The 18,910-nt window shown below is 29.6% G+C and overlaps 2 protein-coding genes and 1 long non-coding RNA gene across 5 annotated transcripts; 2 read left to right on the forward strand and 1 right to left on the reverse strand.

Moving 5' to 3' along the window:
• Window positions 1-292: 292 nt before the first annotated feature.
• LOC105146414 (prolyl endopeptidase) lies at window positions 293-6,726 on the reverse strand. 3 transcript variants are annotated; one of them, XM_087404448.1, is made up of 13 exons: window positions 6,566-6,722; window positions 5,848-5,943; window positions 3,957-4,180; window positions 3,502-3,689; window positions 3,184-3,409; window positions 2,709-2,868; window positions 2,406-2,606; window positions 2,155-2,337; window positions 1,934-2,047; window positions 1,629-1,777; window positions 1,325-1,537; window positions 908-1,235; window positions 293-785 (listed from the first exon to the last, which is right to left on the reverse strand). In XM_087404448.1, the coding sequence occupies exons 1-13, from the start codon at window positions 6,695-6,697 to the stop codon at window positions 720-722; spliced, it is 2,280 nt and encodes a 759-aa protein (XP_087260574.1). In that variant the 5' UTR covers window positions 6,698-6,722; the 3' UTR covers window positions 293-719. The 3 variants fall into 3 exon arrangements, with proteins under 3 accessions (XP_087260574.1, XP_087260576.1, XP_087260575.1); XM_087404450.1 differs by lacking the exon at window positions 6,566-6,722 and adding an exon at window positions 6,134-6,261; XM_087404449.1 differs by lacking the exon at window positions 5,848-5,943 and having other exon boundaries at window positions 6,566-6,726.
• Window positions 6,184-12,117, forward strand: LOC147910182 (uncharacterized). Its single transcript, XR_015544554.1, has 2 exons — window positions 6,184-6,314; window positions 6,394-12,117. It is a non-coding gene; the product is annotated as an uncharacterized LOC147910182 (long non-coding RNA).
• Window positions 12,118-15,428: 3,311 nt separating this feature from the next.
• Lipt1 (Lipoyltransferase 1) lies at window positions 15,429-18,685 on the forward strand. The gene is made up of 4 exons (XM_011056508.2): window positions 15,429-16,191; window positions 16,942-17,049; window positions 17,240-17,453; window positions 17,631-18,685. The coding sequence occupies exons 1-4, from the start codon at window positions 15,658-15,660 to the stop codon at window positions 17,987-17,989; spliced, it is 1,215 nt and encodes a 404-aa protein (XP_011054810.1). The 5' UTR covers window positions 15,429-15,657; the 3' UTR covers window positions 17,990-18,685.
• The last annotated feature ends 225 nt before the right edge of the window (window positions 18,686-18,910 follow it).

An 18,910-nucleotide genomic window follows, 5' to 3' on the forward strand; every position in this document is an offset into this window, starting at 1 on the left:
ACAGATAGATAACATAAGATAATTTCTACAACTATAGTTTCATGACATTAATACTGATATAAGCATAATTGAAGAATTCATCAACTTAAAAGTGATTCATTTGCCATCCAGCAAATCACTCCATTGATATTATTTTCTGATTGAGTTTATATACATAGTTACGTACAACTACATCAAGGATACTTGTCTCAGTATAAATATAAAAATGTTGTTAATTCTTATTAAAACATTATATATATTAATATATATTAATAGTACACCAGTGAATATTAACAATAAGAGACTTCATGAGTTATTTTTTAAGAAATTTTTTAGATTTATTTTCTTCTTGTATAACAAATAAAAAATATGGAGACATTTTTGTAGAGAGATTAACGTTTTAGTAAAAGGTAGCTAATTATTACATATATTTTTTTAATATTATCTTAAAACAGACATCTAGCACTTCATTCAATGTTTCTCAATGCTCGATTATATGCTTATTACACTTTAAATAAAAGAAAAATACATATTATATAAACACTGTCGTAAGATACAAATTTACTTACTTTTTTATTCCATAAAAAACATTTATTATAAAAGAACTTGCAATCAAAGCATACTTGATGTTGCAATATACGTGATAATCGTATTAGCGCGTTTAGTTACATCACATTACAATCCATTGATTTTGGATTTTATGCAAAATCTGTTGAGTTTTAGACTTTTTTAAGCATTAATTACAATTTGAATTCCAAGCCCAAGGATTGCGCAATAAATGATAAAATGTCAGTACTCTCTTCAATCTAAAAAAATTATATATAATAAAATATATATTATTATGCCTTATATTTTCATTATGCCTGATATTTTTTAAATAAAATCATTTATATTGGCTTAAATACGAATCGTTTGCAGAAATATTTACCATTTTCATAGTTGGTTTTCCACTGCCATGACCTGCCTTGGTATCTATTTTTGCAAATAAAGGATTTTTCTGTTTTGACACATTTCCAAGTGTATATTGAAGAGTAGCTGTTAATTTAAGAGTATGCAAAGGTACGACACGGTCATCGTGATCAGCAGTCAAAAGCAACATCGCAGGATATTGTATATCATCTTGTGGTATCCTTACATTATGTAAAGGTGAATATTTCAACAAGTTCTCGAAATGCTTGGGATCATCGGGATTGCCATAATCCGAGACCCAAGCAGAACCGATAGTAAACTTATGAAAACGTAACATATCCATAACTCTGCAATTTAAAAAAGAAAATTAATATTTTTACACACATGTCATATATCGGTAATTTAAAAATAAATTAAATAAAAAAATTTAACTAACCCCACTTGAGCTATGGCAGCACCGAATAGATCAGGTCTTTGATTTACACATACACCAACAGCCAGACCACCGTTACTGCCACCTTGAATCGTCAATTTCGCAGAGGTAGTATATCCATTTTCTACAAGATATTTTGCTGCATATTGAAAATCATCAAATGCATTTTGCCTGTTAAAAAAACGTCCTGCATTGTGCCATCTTTCTCCGTATTCACTATAACAAAGAATAATATTTTTTATCCAAACAGATACAGATATTTATATATATGTATATATTTTTCCGGTATTACGAATGCCTTACATACCCTCCTCCACGAACATTAGCAACTGCAAGTACTCCATTAAAATGTTGAATAAAGACAAGTCTTGTAACACTGAACGTAGGTTGAATACTTGCATTAAAACCACCGTATCCATAAAGTAAGCCTGGCATAGTTCCATCTAATGTAGCATCCTATGTTAAAAATTTTTTTATTTTAATATTGATAAGAAGAAACACAAAAAAATGTATTATAATCTTAAACTATTCTTATAAATCGCTGTATATCAAAGATCTAATCAGTTCATAATTAAACATATTTTAGTATTGATTTTTTAATAATTTACATACATTTCTTGTTACTATAAACATGGGTACTTTTGTACTATCCTTGCTTTTATAAAATATTTGACTAGTTTTGTATAAACTTGCATCAAAATCTTTCACTTTGATTTCTCGCAAGATCTGAAAACAATACCAATTATCAAATCAAGCTATAACTACATCTAATAAAAAAATGTCATATTATATGTCAAATCATACTTATAGCATTTAAAAAGATTGATACTAACACGTGGCTCCTCTTCTTTTTTTAAATCGATTGTGTATATAATGCCCGGGGTTAGGAATGATGTAAACTGATAAAATATCTCAGAATATTTCTTCTCTCCCGAGAATCCAACAACAGTACCAAGATCAAGAGGAAATGATCTAAGAACTTTACCAGTGTTCAAGCAATGCAGTTGCAAAATGTTCTATAAGAAATTAATTATTAGTGTATTTTTTATTATAATCAATGTAAATACTTTAGATATATATTTACCTTAACATCTTGTATATAACAGGCAACAAATTTGTCTCCATCCACAGCTTCAGCCCAATCTAGTACATTCTCAGGATGTTCTGGCAAAAGATCAACCCATTTGTGTTGTTCGTAATCCAATAAATCTATAGCTATTAATTTGTAATTAGGTGCATTTTTATTTGTGCGGAATACAGCTTTACTATCAATATTGGTCACGTACTGAAAATATATGAGATATATTATATTTATATATATATATATATATAGTAATAACACAGAAGTGTAAGATATTTAAGAAAGAATAAAATATTCATCACTAACTTCATAATCAGCTTCAAATTTATCAACAACTTGTGTCAATGGCAAGTTGTTCTTTACTTCCTTTCCTTTTTCTAATGGTGTAAAATATACTAAATTATCCCTACAATCCTTCCGAGGAGTAACAATGAGCCAATTACCACAATCAGACACTTGTGCACCTCTGATGAAATAATAACAGATTTATTAAATTAAATATATTTGATAAATTAAAGATTTATTAAAAACACAAATATAAACAGATAAATTTTTTTTTATCTTTATACATTATATATGAATATATATATATATATTTGGCACAAATCTGGATATATTTGAAGACATAACTAGAAGTATTTTTTACTTATTATTGATTTGATTAATATAATTTGAGAATTTATTTATAAAATATTATACTTTAATTTAAATATCTAAACAAAAAAAATGTGTCTCAACATATTTTATAGTAATAAAGAAATTAAAAAATTAAAAAACTTACATCCTCCACAAAGGTTCTTCAGGAAATTCAACTGCGACCACATCATCTGATTGTGATGTACCAACAACGTGGTAGCATAATTTTTGATTTTCATTACCTAACGTTTCTGAACCGTCAGTTTTTCCTTGCTGATCTCGATATTGTCCGTAAAAAATACCACGGTTATCATGAGTCCATGTAATCGATGAAAACTTGACTTTTTCCAAAATTTCTGAGTACTTTTCACCTTCGTAAATATTACATACATTTTAATTTTTAATAAATAAATATACGTATTAGAGCAGAATTGTAAGCTTAAAAATTTTAAGATTATCTTACCAGTATGTGCATTCAGGAAATGAATAGTCCTCCAGTCAGAACCACTTTTAGATAATCCATATGCGAAAATGCTACCATCTTCAGTAAAACTACTACTGGTAATTGCAACAGTTCCATCCTCGGAAAAAGTATTAGGATCAAGAAATACTTTTGGTTCACTTTCAAGGGTATCTTGTACGTATAAGACACTGAAAAAAATAATAAAAATTCATTAACTTGAGAAACTTTACTAATATATATATACACACACACACACACACACACACACACACACACACACACACACACACACACACACACACACACACACACACACACACACACACACACACACACACACACACACACACACACACACACACACACACACACACACACACACACACACACACACACACATATATACACACACACACAGATATTATATATATTAATAATTAAAAATTTAAATATACCTTTGGTTTTGCAAACCAGAATTTTTGTAAAAGTAATATTTTTCACCATGCTTGGCAGGACACGAGTACTTTGGAAAATCCCATAATTGCTTCAAACGATCATGAATATCGTCGCGAGCTTTACACGCAGTTAGATACGGTTTAGTAATAGCGTTTTGAGCATCAACAAAAGCTTTTGTTTCTGGTGAGTCTGGATCTTCCAGCCATCTATAAGGATCACTTATCTACAAACAAAATACTGACTTTTATGATATTTATATAACTCTTTATATAACATTCAAATGCATCTTTACTCTTATAAAATCTTCTGTGATCGCTATTATATTTATTATTATTATTATATGTATAAAATGTATCTTATTTTAAAAAATATATTTAAAATATTAATATATAATTCATCTCTTCCTTAAGTAACTATAGTATTAAAAACATAACTGTATACTAAAACTTAATTCTCCATCTGCAATCTTTTTTTTGACACAAGCAAAATTTGACTCAAATTTCACTCTCATCTTTGCTCAAATTTCAATTTTTATTAAATAAACATTTTGATTAAAAATTATTTGATAATATAATATAGAGAATATAATAGAAAATTGAAAAGTAATTGAATTTTTCCAAAATTTTGAAAGTTTAGAACAATGAAAAAAACTTAAGCTGGACCAAAAAGATTGCAGAGTATAAAATATATATCTATAGATTAAAATATTAAATTTATGTTCATTATACAAGATATTTCAGGATTTAACAAGCAAATGGCAGGATTCAAATATTCTACAAGTACACAGTATTCTACAAGTGAAAATAAGAAATGTTAAACTTATATACAAATATTAAAACTGGACAAGGATTTTCCATTATATGAGAATAATACACAGAATATGGAAGCAAAAATCGAACGTATTTATCTTGTGTACATATTCACATCATATTTACTATTTCTGTATGTGAATATAATATTTGTTTAATATCATATTCAAAATAACAATTACGCTTGAAAAGAATAATTGTTAGATTCCCACAGTCACAAAATAGTAACTGCTATCAAAATGCCAATGTTTTATCAAAATGCATCAAAATGTTCCGTTTCAATATTTGTAATTTCATAATAAAACATTTCTAGTCAAATTCTTTTTTTTTTCTTATTTTGTTCCTGTAGTTTATCCATTAAATCCTGAAATACTTACACTTGTTCTTTTTCCATATCTCTGACTTAACTTCTTACACGATTCATCTTTAATTTTTTTTCTCTAAAAAAGAAAAAAATGAACCAAGAAGTTCAATTCTGGAGTATTGAAAAAGAACAGGCTTCGTATCTCTTTTCACAATTTTTGCATAAAGACTAATTGTTGTATTTGATAACAAAATTTAATGTTCATCGAAATACCGTCAAGATTCAAAACACATTAACATTGAGTTAAATATTAATATACGTCATTAATCCTGCAATCACTCCTTTCATCTGCAATCTTTTTGTCCAATCCAAGTTCTAATTTTCAAAAAAATTAAAGATTGCTCTTCAACGTTTCTATTCATTACCAAATAGTTTTTCAACTTAAATGTTAAAATCCTTATTTAATAAAAAAATTGAAATTTGAGCAAAAATGAGGGTGAAATTTGAGAATGAAATCTCGTTTGTGCCAAAAAAAATCCACAGAATTGATTTAGTATTTTGAAAGATGAAAATTACAAATTTAGATGTTGATTAATAAAATTATAAATATTTTAGTATTATAAATTCATTCGCTTTTGCAATTTTCATCTCATTTTAAGATTTATATAATCGATCCCCAGATTGCAGACGGAGAGTAAGTGTTAAATATCTTATCATGAAAACTAGATATAGACATTCTTTGATTTGAAATTAACGAAACTCTACATGCATCCTAACCTTAACGCCGTGATAATCATCGACGACACTCTCATCCCTGCGCGCCTCAGGATACTGTATTCTTGTATCCATAATTTTCGATCGAACTGCGTCTTTCTGTGTACAATAAAATGTCGCTTAAGTGAGACAGAAAAAAACCTTATTTGATGATATTCGCGCACGTGTAAAATCTCTTTTCATATATGCCGACTGTCACCAATGCCAATTATCATCCACAGAGTCCCCACAAATTTCTATATATAAGTACACTATACTATACTAGAGTACTAAACTGTACTAAACTCACACTCAACTAGACCACTAGACTAGACCGCTAACGGCGCTAATGGTAATAATGGCGCTAATTTGCCTCAAACACTGGATCACGTGATCCGGACTGACCCGCTCCAGTTCAGCGTTCGATTTGACGTCGTGCTGTTAAAAATAAGATCCGATAAAGTTCAACTCAGAGACGACGATCCCAGACGGTACGATGCGTCGTGGAAAGATGACTGATTTCGGTACTGTCGCGAATTTATGTGAATTTATGTGACCTTCGTTCCTCAGGAAGGTGCGGCGCAAGAAAAAAAAAGTCGTCAATCAAGATCACGTGATTGTCAGTGACGTTTAATCGCGCGCAGTAATCGCGCACAGATTAATGCGCGCATACAAAGAAGAGAAATCTCGTTGCTCGTACGACAGCACGGCGAATCTGGTCACGAATAACATGAATTCTCACTGGTGTAGTTGTGGACGTCACCCAACGTGCTGCTTGCAAATTCACGTGATTGTCAACATGCCACCGAGGACCACCGGACCTTTGAAGTGTTTTCCATTGGAATCCGTTAAACAAACGTATTACCGCGCGCATCGTCCTCTCGTCGCTCGGCGCCGCGCGACGTCGCGCCTCGACGACGAATCGGACGAATGCGGAAGGACACGTCTTCCTCGGCTTCATTTTCGCGGAGCGAGGCGGCACATTTGAGCTCTTAATCCTTTACTCTCTGAAATGTTTACCTGAATTGTCACTCTGAATGTTCCAAAATTTAACCCTGTCACAGAGTATCATCTTATACTACTTAGGTATTGTTTTTTATTTCTGCATTAGACTGCATTAGATGCTCTCTTTTTCGCTTTCGCCAAATATTAAACATGTATCTAAATCCAAAAGTGTACACTAGTTTAGCCACAAAAAACAGACCTGTTGTTCACAGAGTGTTAAAGGATGATACTCGGAGTTGACAGAGTCGAGTTTTGGAATGCACTCCTGAAGAATAGAATTTCACTTTTAAAGATTGAAAATTGAATTCTTTTTCATTCTTTAGAGTAAGGCTTTACTCTAAAGAATATAGAGAGTGATTTTAATGCGTCTTATATGTATATGTGAAATAAATTTGGTATAAAAAATAGAAGTAAGAAATTGACCAATCGCAGTCGATTATTTTTCTCACATTCAACTGTAATTAATCAATCTTTTACTTTTACTTGTTATACCAAGCTTGCTGTGCATATTGTAGACGATACATTAAGTTTATACTTGCGAAGCTTTTTGTTTCTTTTTTTTCGTAGAAATAAATGTCCTTTTTCTTCATAAATCTTAGATTTATTTATTACGTATAATAAAAGTATATGTGTATTAAATCTTTAAGACGTAATATTAGTTTTGAAATTACTTTGCATTAACAGACAATTGTATTTAGCTATCTTGAGTTCTTACTGTTGGTAATAACTAAAATTTACAACATATATAAAAAATGACAAATGAAGAAACAAAGAACTACTTTTATAGGAATATTCTGCGTGTAATTATATAATAGCTTTCTGTAAAACAAAATGTAATTCGAACAAATTGTAATTCGAACCAACAAGAAATACGAGCAAAAACGAATTCTGATCATATGACTCGGAATTCTGGTAATCATAATTGAATTTCTGATTATTTCGATTAGAATACTTGATAGATTTAATTACAAGTATCTGATTTGTATCTTTCTGATTGAACCTACGAGAATTCCAATTAATGTACAATGAGCCTTTTTCTCTAATAAGAAATTATTTAATTCTGTTTTAAAACTATTATTAATAAAATCTATCAATTATTAATTATTAACTATTACTTTGTTAATTATTGAATAAAATTATTCTTTTATTAATTACTTACAACGTAGATGATAGTAATAATACTAATTATAGTTTTTCAGCACAGTAAAATCTTTCTCATGTAATGTCTGATTGAGCATCGAATTATTAAAAATTGCTTGTCAATTTAATTTAATTTATGATATTATTGCAGTAGTTTAATTACATTTATAAGTTTAGAAAATTCAATCAGCGCGCAATTCGAATGAACTACAAATATGGTATATGTATGTACATACATACAATATATTGTGTGTGTGTGTGTGTGTGTGTGTGTGTGTATGTATATATAATATATATATATATATATATATATATATATATATATATATAAAATTCACATTGAATTATTTAAGCAAGATCGACTGTTATAGGCATTTAATTTTTAGTTTATCGATTAACACATGTTCTATATCGTTCTCACATATACGGTCTAAAATAAGATTCTTATTTATACTAATTAGAATTTCATTGCTTAACCGGATATCGTAATGGACATAATGGACTAACACAAGGAAAAAATATCAATGGAAGAATTAATAAAGTAATTGGTGTTACTATCAACTTAATATTCTTGTCAATGTGACCACAAATAAAATGTCTCGGTTTTCGTGTTGGTTAATTAGGTTAATACATGCAATCAGTTGGTTTTTTTTAATACATGTCCTCTCTAAAGCCTGTATAATTACGACTTATAAATCACGTCGGATCTTAAAATAAATTTCTACTTACAGTTTCATATGCCGCGTATCTTGGCGTATCTTGACGTATATGTGCTTTTTATGTATGTATGTATTTTCTGATTCTTCAAATTTTTTCGCGTATTAATGCGCACGCGGCATGCAACATTATAAGCAGAAACTACGTTTCGTTGCATAATGCGCATGATGCGTACCATTTTATTCTTATTTAATATATATTCTGTGAATAACAAGGATCAAATGATATCTCATGCGTATTGTGCGTGCAACGAAACACAATCCAAATATTATTCTAAAACCCGTATCACACTATACGTGAAATTGAGGATTATGAATTAGAGATTAGAATTTGACCAATCCGAAAATTATAATTTTAATCTGTTTCATTCTGGTTGGCTGAATTTTACTCTCTATTATCTCTAATTCGCAATCTTCAATCTTCAATGCCATAGTGTGACACGGACTTAAAGAATTGTGTCCTCGATGCGACAAATTGCTTCAAGATTTCAGACGAAGACGAAATTGGTCAATTGCATTGATCAATTGTTCGAATTGTTTAAATGATTTTAATGTTTTTCCCATCCAAGATTTTATATCGATTTCTAACATCGTGGATACAAGACTTGATATACGATTGTCTAGTCTAAATTTAATAATGAATAATTATAACACGCATATATCGCGGAGCAAACCGGGATGTTTCTATAAGATCCCACAATTCATCAAAATTCAAATAAATTCAATAAAAAAGAAAATCGAATAGTCAATTACGAACAGATTACAGATCATATTATAAAAATAAATAAATAAATAAATATTTATCTCATTCCATGGTGAAGCAAAGGAATAATGAAAAAATTAATGAAATCTATTTGTACACGTGTTTCTATATTAAGTCAAGAATCTCTTATTTGTATGATGATCGATAATTATCAAGAGATCTTTGATGTAATGTAGAACACTTATATATCTTGTATGTAGTATTTTATATCTTACTACACATATCTCAAAAACTTTAAAAAAACTTTAAAATCCTTATCCATTTGATATGATTACAATTCCTCACACTGAAAAAATTTTTCTAAATGCAAGTAATTTTTTTCTTGAATAGTTCCAAGTAAACATTTCTTTGCTGCAAATAAATATTTATTAAATATCAACAAGTATTATATGTTCACATTTAGTATAAATATTTATTTGCGCAATAAAGAAATATTTATTTAGAACTATTTTAGAAAAAAATTACTTAGATTTAGATAATTTTTTTTCAGTGTAGATATCAAGGACTTTTACTTTTTATTGGACGACATTTGAGATTTTGGACACAACAATTTCTCGCTCCTCAACGAGTTATACGTTATTGTATGTTTGTTTGTTTATTATATATTATATTTTTTAATGAATTATATGCTTGTTTATATCTGGATTTTAATTATAGAAAATTCGCAACTTATCCACATTAAGCTAAGAATTTCGGATGTTTTATCTAACTTTGGTTATGATCTTTTTGACCTTTGTTTTTTCATTATAATTTAACGTTTATTAAAAACACGTATAATCAGCTCTTGAGATGGGCTCTTGAGATATGTTAAACAAATAATAAATAAAGAAAAAACGATTTTATTATGTAAGATTGTTCGAATTGAACTGAAACGTACAATTTTTATATTTATGTAAGATTGAAATATATGTTACTACTCATAATTTAATCACCGCATTTTAATTACCGCATATTAAGGCTCTTAATTGCTCGTTTTTTCTTTATTTATTATTAGTATTTATTATTGGTCGGCGTTCTTATAATTATATGATATTATTTATAATTATATTGTTGCGTCTTCAAGAAATGAATTTATTTTTCGTTTAGAAATTTTTATTTAATTTTAATTTGTTTGCTGAAGGACAATCAAAACGTACATTTGTTTAGATTTCATTTGTTCCATTATTTTTTTGCGCTTTATCATCGCATGAAATGAGAATAAATTGTTCAGCAGATAATACAGCTTTGCAATTGTCAAATTTTTTTAATACGATTGATCTGGTCCTCAGTTTCTCACCGAATCTAAATATATAAACCAATCATATTAAAGACTTTTACAACTGTAAAGCTGCTTTCTCTGCTATAATACGGCTATAATACGGCTAATGTTTGTTTTATACAGCAACATGATCTTTAATCTGCTCGTAATTAACCATACGATTTTCCTTATTTGTGATTTGCATTTAACAAGTCTTATCACAATTTGATCATTTATCAAAAACTATTCTGATTATTCTGATAATATTTTTATCTCTAGCTTCTGGATCGGAGCAGCATTTATAATGTTAGAAACAAAAATTTTTTTCAAGTATATGTTAAGTCAGTCGCAATATTTCTATTTGCGACCAAAAATCTGAATGCGTTAATCATCTCCTTTTTTAATTATATATCTTCATTATGCGAAGAAAGTTACATAGTGCAACCGAATTAAAACAAGTGGATGCATAACTATAATAACATCACTACTTCGTAGAAGAAATAGCAATATTTTTTATCATTAATTATTTAGCGACATCGCGATAATTATCAAGAAATCGTACTTTGACTCGCGAAGGAATTTTTTTCCCTTTTTTTTTCTTTTGCGCATGTGACGTTGAACTATATAAGTTCAACATCAACATTGCTATTCATGGGGGGCAGTAGAGCGAGGGACGCGGTATCTTCTTATCAGTAGGCTTCAATTGCCCCCCCCCCTCTCTCTCTCTCTCTCTCTCTCTCTCATTAAGCATGATAGTAATTGCCACGTGAACGAGATTTTTCACGAGGCGGTACAATGCACCATGTTGCGAATGAACGCAGTGTCGTAGATATATAGGCAGCAAGTAATTTATTGTCACAAATACATAAATAAGGGGAAGCGCGAAAATAAAGAAAAAAATTGTCTCAATCCTCAAAACCTCATCTACATATAATGTGATAATTAATTATGTATAATATATTATACGCTGTTTTTGATTCCCCCTTCATCATTTCTTTTATTATCGGATGTTTACCAGAATAAAATATACATGTAATTATTTTCTAAAAATAAGTTTCGAGACAAGAAATAGATTTGCGATATACATATAGTGCGTATGAAAGACTGTGGTACAAATTCCTTTTTCGCTTATTTTATTTCTTTAATATTATTATTTACATTTCATATAGTTTAACGTATTGTAAATATAGCTTTAGTATCTGGGATATATAGTCTACAATGTATTGGGATAGATTGAAAATATTTTTTATCTTCCTATATATGTTAGATGCACATCGGAGTTATAAATTCAACAATATAAATGTAATATAATACATGGTGTTACACAACATATTGCTGAGTGCGAAATTATACATTGATGTCATGTTATTTTTAATTGATGTCTAGATATGATACTTATTAGATTTTGAGTAAATCGAGGGTTAGAAATAAAATTCTTTTTCTCATTTTTTCTCTCTCATCAAGGTCAGTTTAAATATTAAAATTAAGTTAGATAAATACTAGATTAGAGCGGTATTCATGGCCGATTTCTCAATAAACAAGAAATTTCAAGAAAGCGAATTAGGATTGCGCTAATACATGTCAAAGGTTACTGTACACAAAGTTATAGTTTAATGATGAACACATATTTATTGATGGATATTATATAATTAAATGTTTTGACAGCAATACTAAATGCTCGATGTCAATACTGTAATGTTTTTAACAAAATATTTCTATTTTAATAATCTATCTGTTTATATTTTTATAACACTAATAATTTGCTACGTATACAACAAAGAGAAGATGTTTTTCTTTGTAGTTGAATTTTTCATACGTTTCTTCATTCTTTTCTCTTCAATGTCTATATTACTTATACTTATTTCATTTTAAATGTGCAAGTAATGTTATATTAAGTTACGAAGAATAGATTCAAAAGGAATGTACATTGATTAAACTCTTTTATATATATATATATATATATATATATATATATATATTAGGTGTTGGAATTAATTCGTAGCGTTTTTTAATGAAAGAATGTTATTTATTTCACATGAGCATTAAAAAATACATTAATGAAAGTACTTCCCATCATTTGTAAAACGCTACGAATTAATTCCAACACCTAATATATATATATAATATACATATAAACATACGTGTATAAATAAAAAAATTCTTATTCATCGAGGAATACAGTATTACGAATATTATAAGTCCTAAGAAACAAAATTATAAATGATTTTTCAAAATTCTAATTCTGCTAGAACATCTATGAGGCTATTATACATATTTGATTAGAATGGCGAGTAATTATTTGTTTTTTTTATATGATGGATTTTTATATAATTATTTTAGTTTTCCTTATACAATGGATCTTTGTCGATATTTCAATTGGAGTTAATTAAATCTAACATTAATTAAATCAAACTGAAACAATTAATACTTGTTTATTTAGTTTTGTCTTCAGTTCTTTTTAGTTTCGAAGATAGATTAATTTCAACACATATATGGAGTGCAAAATGACACAATAGCCTTGATCTCAAGAATTGATTCTAATAATTGCAGCTGAATTATTAATACAATTTGATTGAATTTATAAGCATACAGCACAGAAACTTGCAGCGACATTACAGAAATTTTGCAAAGATATCTTTTTACAATATTACTGCAGCAATGTTACAGCAAAAATCGAAAATTATTGTATTACTACAAGATTGTCGAAAAGAGGTTCATTTATGTGCCCCTTTTTGATATAAATAAGTAGATAGGTAGTAAAAAAAAGAAACAGAGATAAAATAAAAGATATACAATGTAATGAATAAATTTTTATCATAGTACTATTGAGGAGTTGTTAACATAAGATAAAAAGCTTCTTAAAAAATTCGCTGATGTAATGACATTTATTTTTCGCGTGATTCAGACAATACACAAAGTTTAAAAAAGTCTGTGACATAAGACGTCTTTAATAACTTTTTTTAAATATAAAAGAAACATTTCATGATCCAATTTTAGATACTTTTAGATACACTACGGCTCATAAGTATTCAACCGACGGATATTTATATCTTATTTCATTTTTTAAAGTTATGTAAATGTTTTATATAAATCTCTTATAGGAATAAATTGACACTGTTTTTCACATATTTTGATTGTATGTAAATTTAAATTATTACCCGCTAAACAATTTTTCATGCATGAATACGTATAAATATGTATAAACATAAATACGTATAAATATTCATAAACATGTATAATTATATGAAATATATCCATATATGATCATACATCCTCCTTTATTTTGTAAAATTACTTTTTAGTGTAATAGAAATAATAATACTAGTGTGAAAACATCAAAAATAATTATAAAAGGATAATTGTACATTTTAGAAAAAAACAAGTTTAGGAGAATGTAAAGAAAATTGCTCATACATAATTATGTATAATTTTAAATGTAATTATACATAAGTAATTTTTTTACATTTCTTCAAATTTCATTTTTTTCTAAAATAGTACAAAAATTACCGTTTTAATTATTTATAATATTTTCACATTAACTATTATTATTTTTATTACAATAAAAAGTAATTTTACAAAAGAAAGAGGAATGTAGGTCATATATGGACATTTCATATAAAATTATGTTTATGAATATTTATGTATGTTTATATATATTTATACATATTCATGCAAATTTTTTAACCGGTAAAACAATATTTACCAAATTAATTGTCTCCAACTATCCATAAATCGATATTATAATATTTCTCATCATTTTCGTTTGTCTATATCACATTTTTCAAAGCAACAATAATTAAAACAAATTAAAACAAATTTAAAAAAAACGAAATAATGGAAATACCAAATGTAAAAACAAAAAGAATTCGAATTGTTTAAATAATTTAAATTTACATACAATACAATCAACATAAATAAAAATAGCGTTAATTATTCTAACAAAGTATTATTTGTGTTAGCAACAGTATAATATCGCTTACTTAGCTTTTGGAAAAATTGGAGTAAAATATAAAACATCTGTCGTTGAAAATAATATTTATGAATTATAGAGTACAAAATCGATCGGTGCAGCCAGACATATTGCAAACAGGCAATGGCGATAACAGTCTGGCGATAACACGCAATTAACGAGACGACAGGGGGCTCCTTATCGTGATATTTACGCGCCTGGTTCAAAATTCGGTCGCACGCGGGGAACAGACAGGGATGAGACTGACGGGAGTAAAGTAGCGTCGCAGCTGTATCACGCATTGGTCAGCTGTACTTTGTGCTCGAACCTAGATAACCTCTTCGAGAGGCGAAAAGTGCCGAATCCCCTCTCCGGCAAGTGGAACAAGAATATGCTGTATAAAGACCGAACTCTTGTCTCATTTCACGCAATTTTACGTTCATTAATACAGACACAACAAACATTTTTTGGATTCGCGCCGTACGAAACACCGTCGACGACATCTCGGAAAAGTTACGTGTGCCGTAGGTAGCAGGAGTAGGTTACGTAGACGAAGTTGTAGAGTGAGGCTAGATCAGAGCCGTATCTTACTTCCGGCGCAGGTGAATTTAATTTCGGTTCAAACTGTCAGCAAACGGAGGAATGCAAAAGGACTGTCGAGATTGTCTGGGTATCCGGTACCGCATTAATTCCCTGGACCAGACCTGGAAGTGGTTGCATCAGACCATCGCCCTGCACGACTACCTGATCTCTATAACTGCGAGCCAGACCAACGTCTCCATGTGTTTTTCTCAGTAGAGGCCACTCTTTGTCTACTGAGAAACAGAGATTGAGATCCAAGACTGATCTCACCGAGGTAATTTGGATGCCTCACGGTTTATTATATCCAAGACTGATATATGTATATGTAATATACATATATATGTGTACGTGTGACTTGCGTCACGGTGACATTAAATAGATCAGGTAGTCTGCGATCAACCGCTTGCCCAACGCAACCAGGATATCCCACTTTTGCTTTTACATGCCACACGCAATGTCTTTCTCTGCTAGACTATGTGTCGCTGTCAGGTGCTGCTCATCTCTAGACAGTGTCCGTCAAACTGCCAAGCAGATCACTAGGTACGCGTCGACCTTTAATGCACGCGACAATGATAATTTCATCCAGAAGTCAGTATTTATATCACAATCCACGGATGTGTTCGTCAACCTGGCATTGGAGCACTGGCTGTATCGCAACTTTGACTTCTCCAAGCATCACGTTTTGCTGTTCTGGAGGAACGATCCCTGTGTAGTTTTTGGCCGCCACCAGAATCCCTGGCTTGAATGCAATGTTCAAGCATCCGAAAAGGCAGGCATTGCGCTGGCACGCCGAAATAGCGGCGGTGGTACCGTTTACCATGACAATGGTAATCTCAACTTGACATTTTTTACTCCACGTGAAAGATATAATCGGAGATACAATTTGAATATCATCACGAACGCTTTGTTTCGGCAATGGGGACTGAAGAGTGTGATCAACAAGCGAGAAGATATCCTAGTCAATGAAGATTGCAAGGTATTTTTTAATATAAAATATTTATTAAAAAATCTCTCATTTCATTTATATCCAATAATTCAAAATTAAATATTAATTTTTATATGATCATATTATGTAATATAACATGATCAGTATAGACATCAGAACATGATAAGTATAAACTTCAGGCCTAAAGTTTGGAAATACTTAAGAAATTGATATTTTTGAGATTATATAAATATCCATAACAATTGGTTTTTTAACAATAGTTCCTTAGATTCAAAAATTGTTATTAGATCTAAATGACAAATTATTGTTAAAAAGGACATTATTATTTGAGTGAGTAATCCAAAAAATGTCAATTTTTAAAGAGTTGCTAAAAACGTTTGACCTTGTGTGTGTATATATATATATATATATATTAGGTGTTGGAATTAATTCGTAGCGTTTTTTAATGAAAGAATGTTATTTATTTCACATGAGCATTAAAAAATACATTAATGAAAGTACTTCCCATCACTTGTAAAACGCTACGAATTAATTCCAACACCTAATATATATATATATATATATATGTGCATGTAATTCACACGTTAATAAAAAACGTTTCGACACAAAGATGTAATCATCTTGTAGTAAGGAATAGATTTTTATCTACAGCAACTAATTGCGAAATTATTGCTAGCTTCGAGATTACTTTAAAATTGTGATAAGATTCTTAATTATTAAAGTTATTAAAGTTACATTTCGAAGATGTATTATATTTTTTTAAATTACAATGTAATATAGATATCTGGAACAGCTGCAAAATTGGGAAAACCAAATGCCTATCATCATTGTACGCTTTTGGTCAATGTGAACAAAGCCAATCTGAGTTCTATTCTTGAAAGAAAAGAGGTAAGTTTTCCCTCCATATTGTTGACGCACACGTGTGTCTTTATATAAAATAAAATATGTATTTGTGTCACAAAATGATTCATTCATAATGCAATGATATATCAATATCGCGTTTTGTTAAAGATAATTCCATGATTATTATGCACAAAAAAGTAAGAAAAAGACAAATAATGGATAAATATACTTTCAGAATGGTATCGTTACAAATGCGACAACTTCTATACGTTCTCCAACTATGAACTTAATTGATGTAAACCGAAATATCCAAATGGATAAGCTCTTGTCTGCTATTGGTTGGGAATATCTGCGTACGAAAGCCTTCGCTCTCGAAGACGGAAGATATGATCTGGTTGAACAACAAAAGGGATTCAAGTTTATCAATCCAACCGAAGACTGGTTCCCTGGTATGTATGAAAAACAGCTCTTATTATTTAAAAAATATATTGAAGGCATGAGAGAGATTGATTTTAAAATAATTTCATACATTTTTTTATCAAATGGAAATTATCGAATGATATATATATATATAGAGTTAGTTGATAACGGATTAAAAATAATTCTATAAATTACGTATTATCTAGGAATTGATAACTTCACCGGTGAGTTCCGTTCTTGGGATTGGAATTTCGGCAGGACACCGAAATTTATAGTTACCCGCACGCTTGACTTTCCCGCTCACGATGGTAAAATATATCGCCTAAACTTGAGTTTGGAAGTGCAAAATGGTTTCGTGGAAGAAATCAGAATGAGTTTGCCCGCTGGCTTAGTATCGACCGACTTCGCTCAAGATGCAAGTGTGATTAGTAATATTCGCGGCACAAAATACAATCATGATGTAACGGAAAACATAATTGCCGCGATTGGCGGTAAGACCTTAAATACGACCCAACAAAGCATAGATGAGAACAATATGAGGCTTGACGAGGTTACATTACAATGACCCGTAGTCTCGAGTAATCAGCATTCTGCTCCTAATGTTATTGTGTTCAAACGGAAATAATTAGTGTTAAAATTATGCACGTTGTATTGTACATGTACATGTATAATATTACGCGTCTATTTCGTGTATATATATGTATATATATATATATGCACAAAAAATAAAAAAAAAGATTACCAACCACTATGCAATATTCTCACTCATTGCAATATTCTAAACATTAGGCGTCTTCAAGCTAATGAAGCAGCTAGCTTCGCCGAACGATTAAACATGATTGGCTTCTACTTATAGATCCAATAAATTATATTCAATCGCATGACGAGCAGGCTACTGGTTTCGTCCGGTTTGAACATGGCTATTGAAGAATGTAGTAAAATGCGAGAGGGTCCCGTTAGCCCACATCCTGATAGCATGCATTCAGGAAGGCTATGCCAATGTGTGATTTAATATAATTTCTCACTGTTTTTGTTATCAATGTGAATATTTTATATTAAATTATTCTTGCCAATTAGCGATATGCGCAATTGGATCCTTCTCGTAAAACACATTATTATAATTTTGCTATCATTGATATTATTGAGAAATATGATACAATAAAAAATTAAAATACGATACAATATGTATTATATTTTAATTTTTTGTTATTATTGAATTAACTATTTTATGAATAAAATAAATTTTCTATAATTAAAGTTATTTAACCTATCGAAGTTTTATTAACCTATCGATTTATGCACATATTATTAAAAGCAAACCAAATTATTTCTTTTTAACATGATAGCGGAAAGAAATTTTAATTTATATTTTACGCAATATATATTTTACGAATTATATATAAATTGATTAATTATATTAAAATCTCATAGAGAAATAAGTGTTGACATTTACGTATGTTTAAAAATTAATTATGTTCGAAAAATG

The sequence above is a fragment of the Acromyrmex echinatior genome, chromosome 3, assembly GCF_024713525.1.
Source record: "Acromyrmex echinatior isolate Ae372 chromosome 3, ASM2471352v2, whole genome shotgun sequence".
NCBI lineage: Eukaryota > Metazoa > Arthropoda > Insecta > Hymenoptera > Formicidae > Acromyrmex > Acromyrmex echinatior.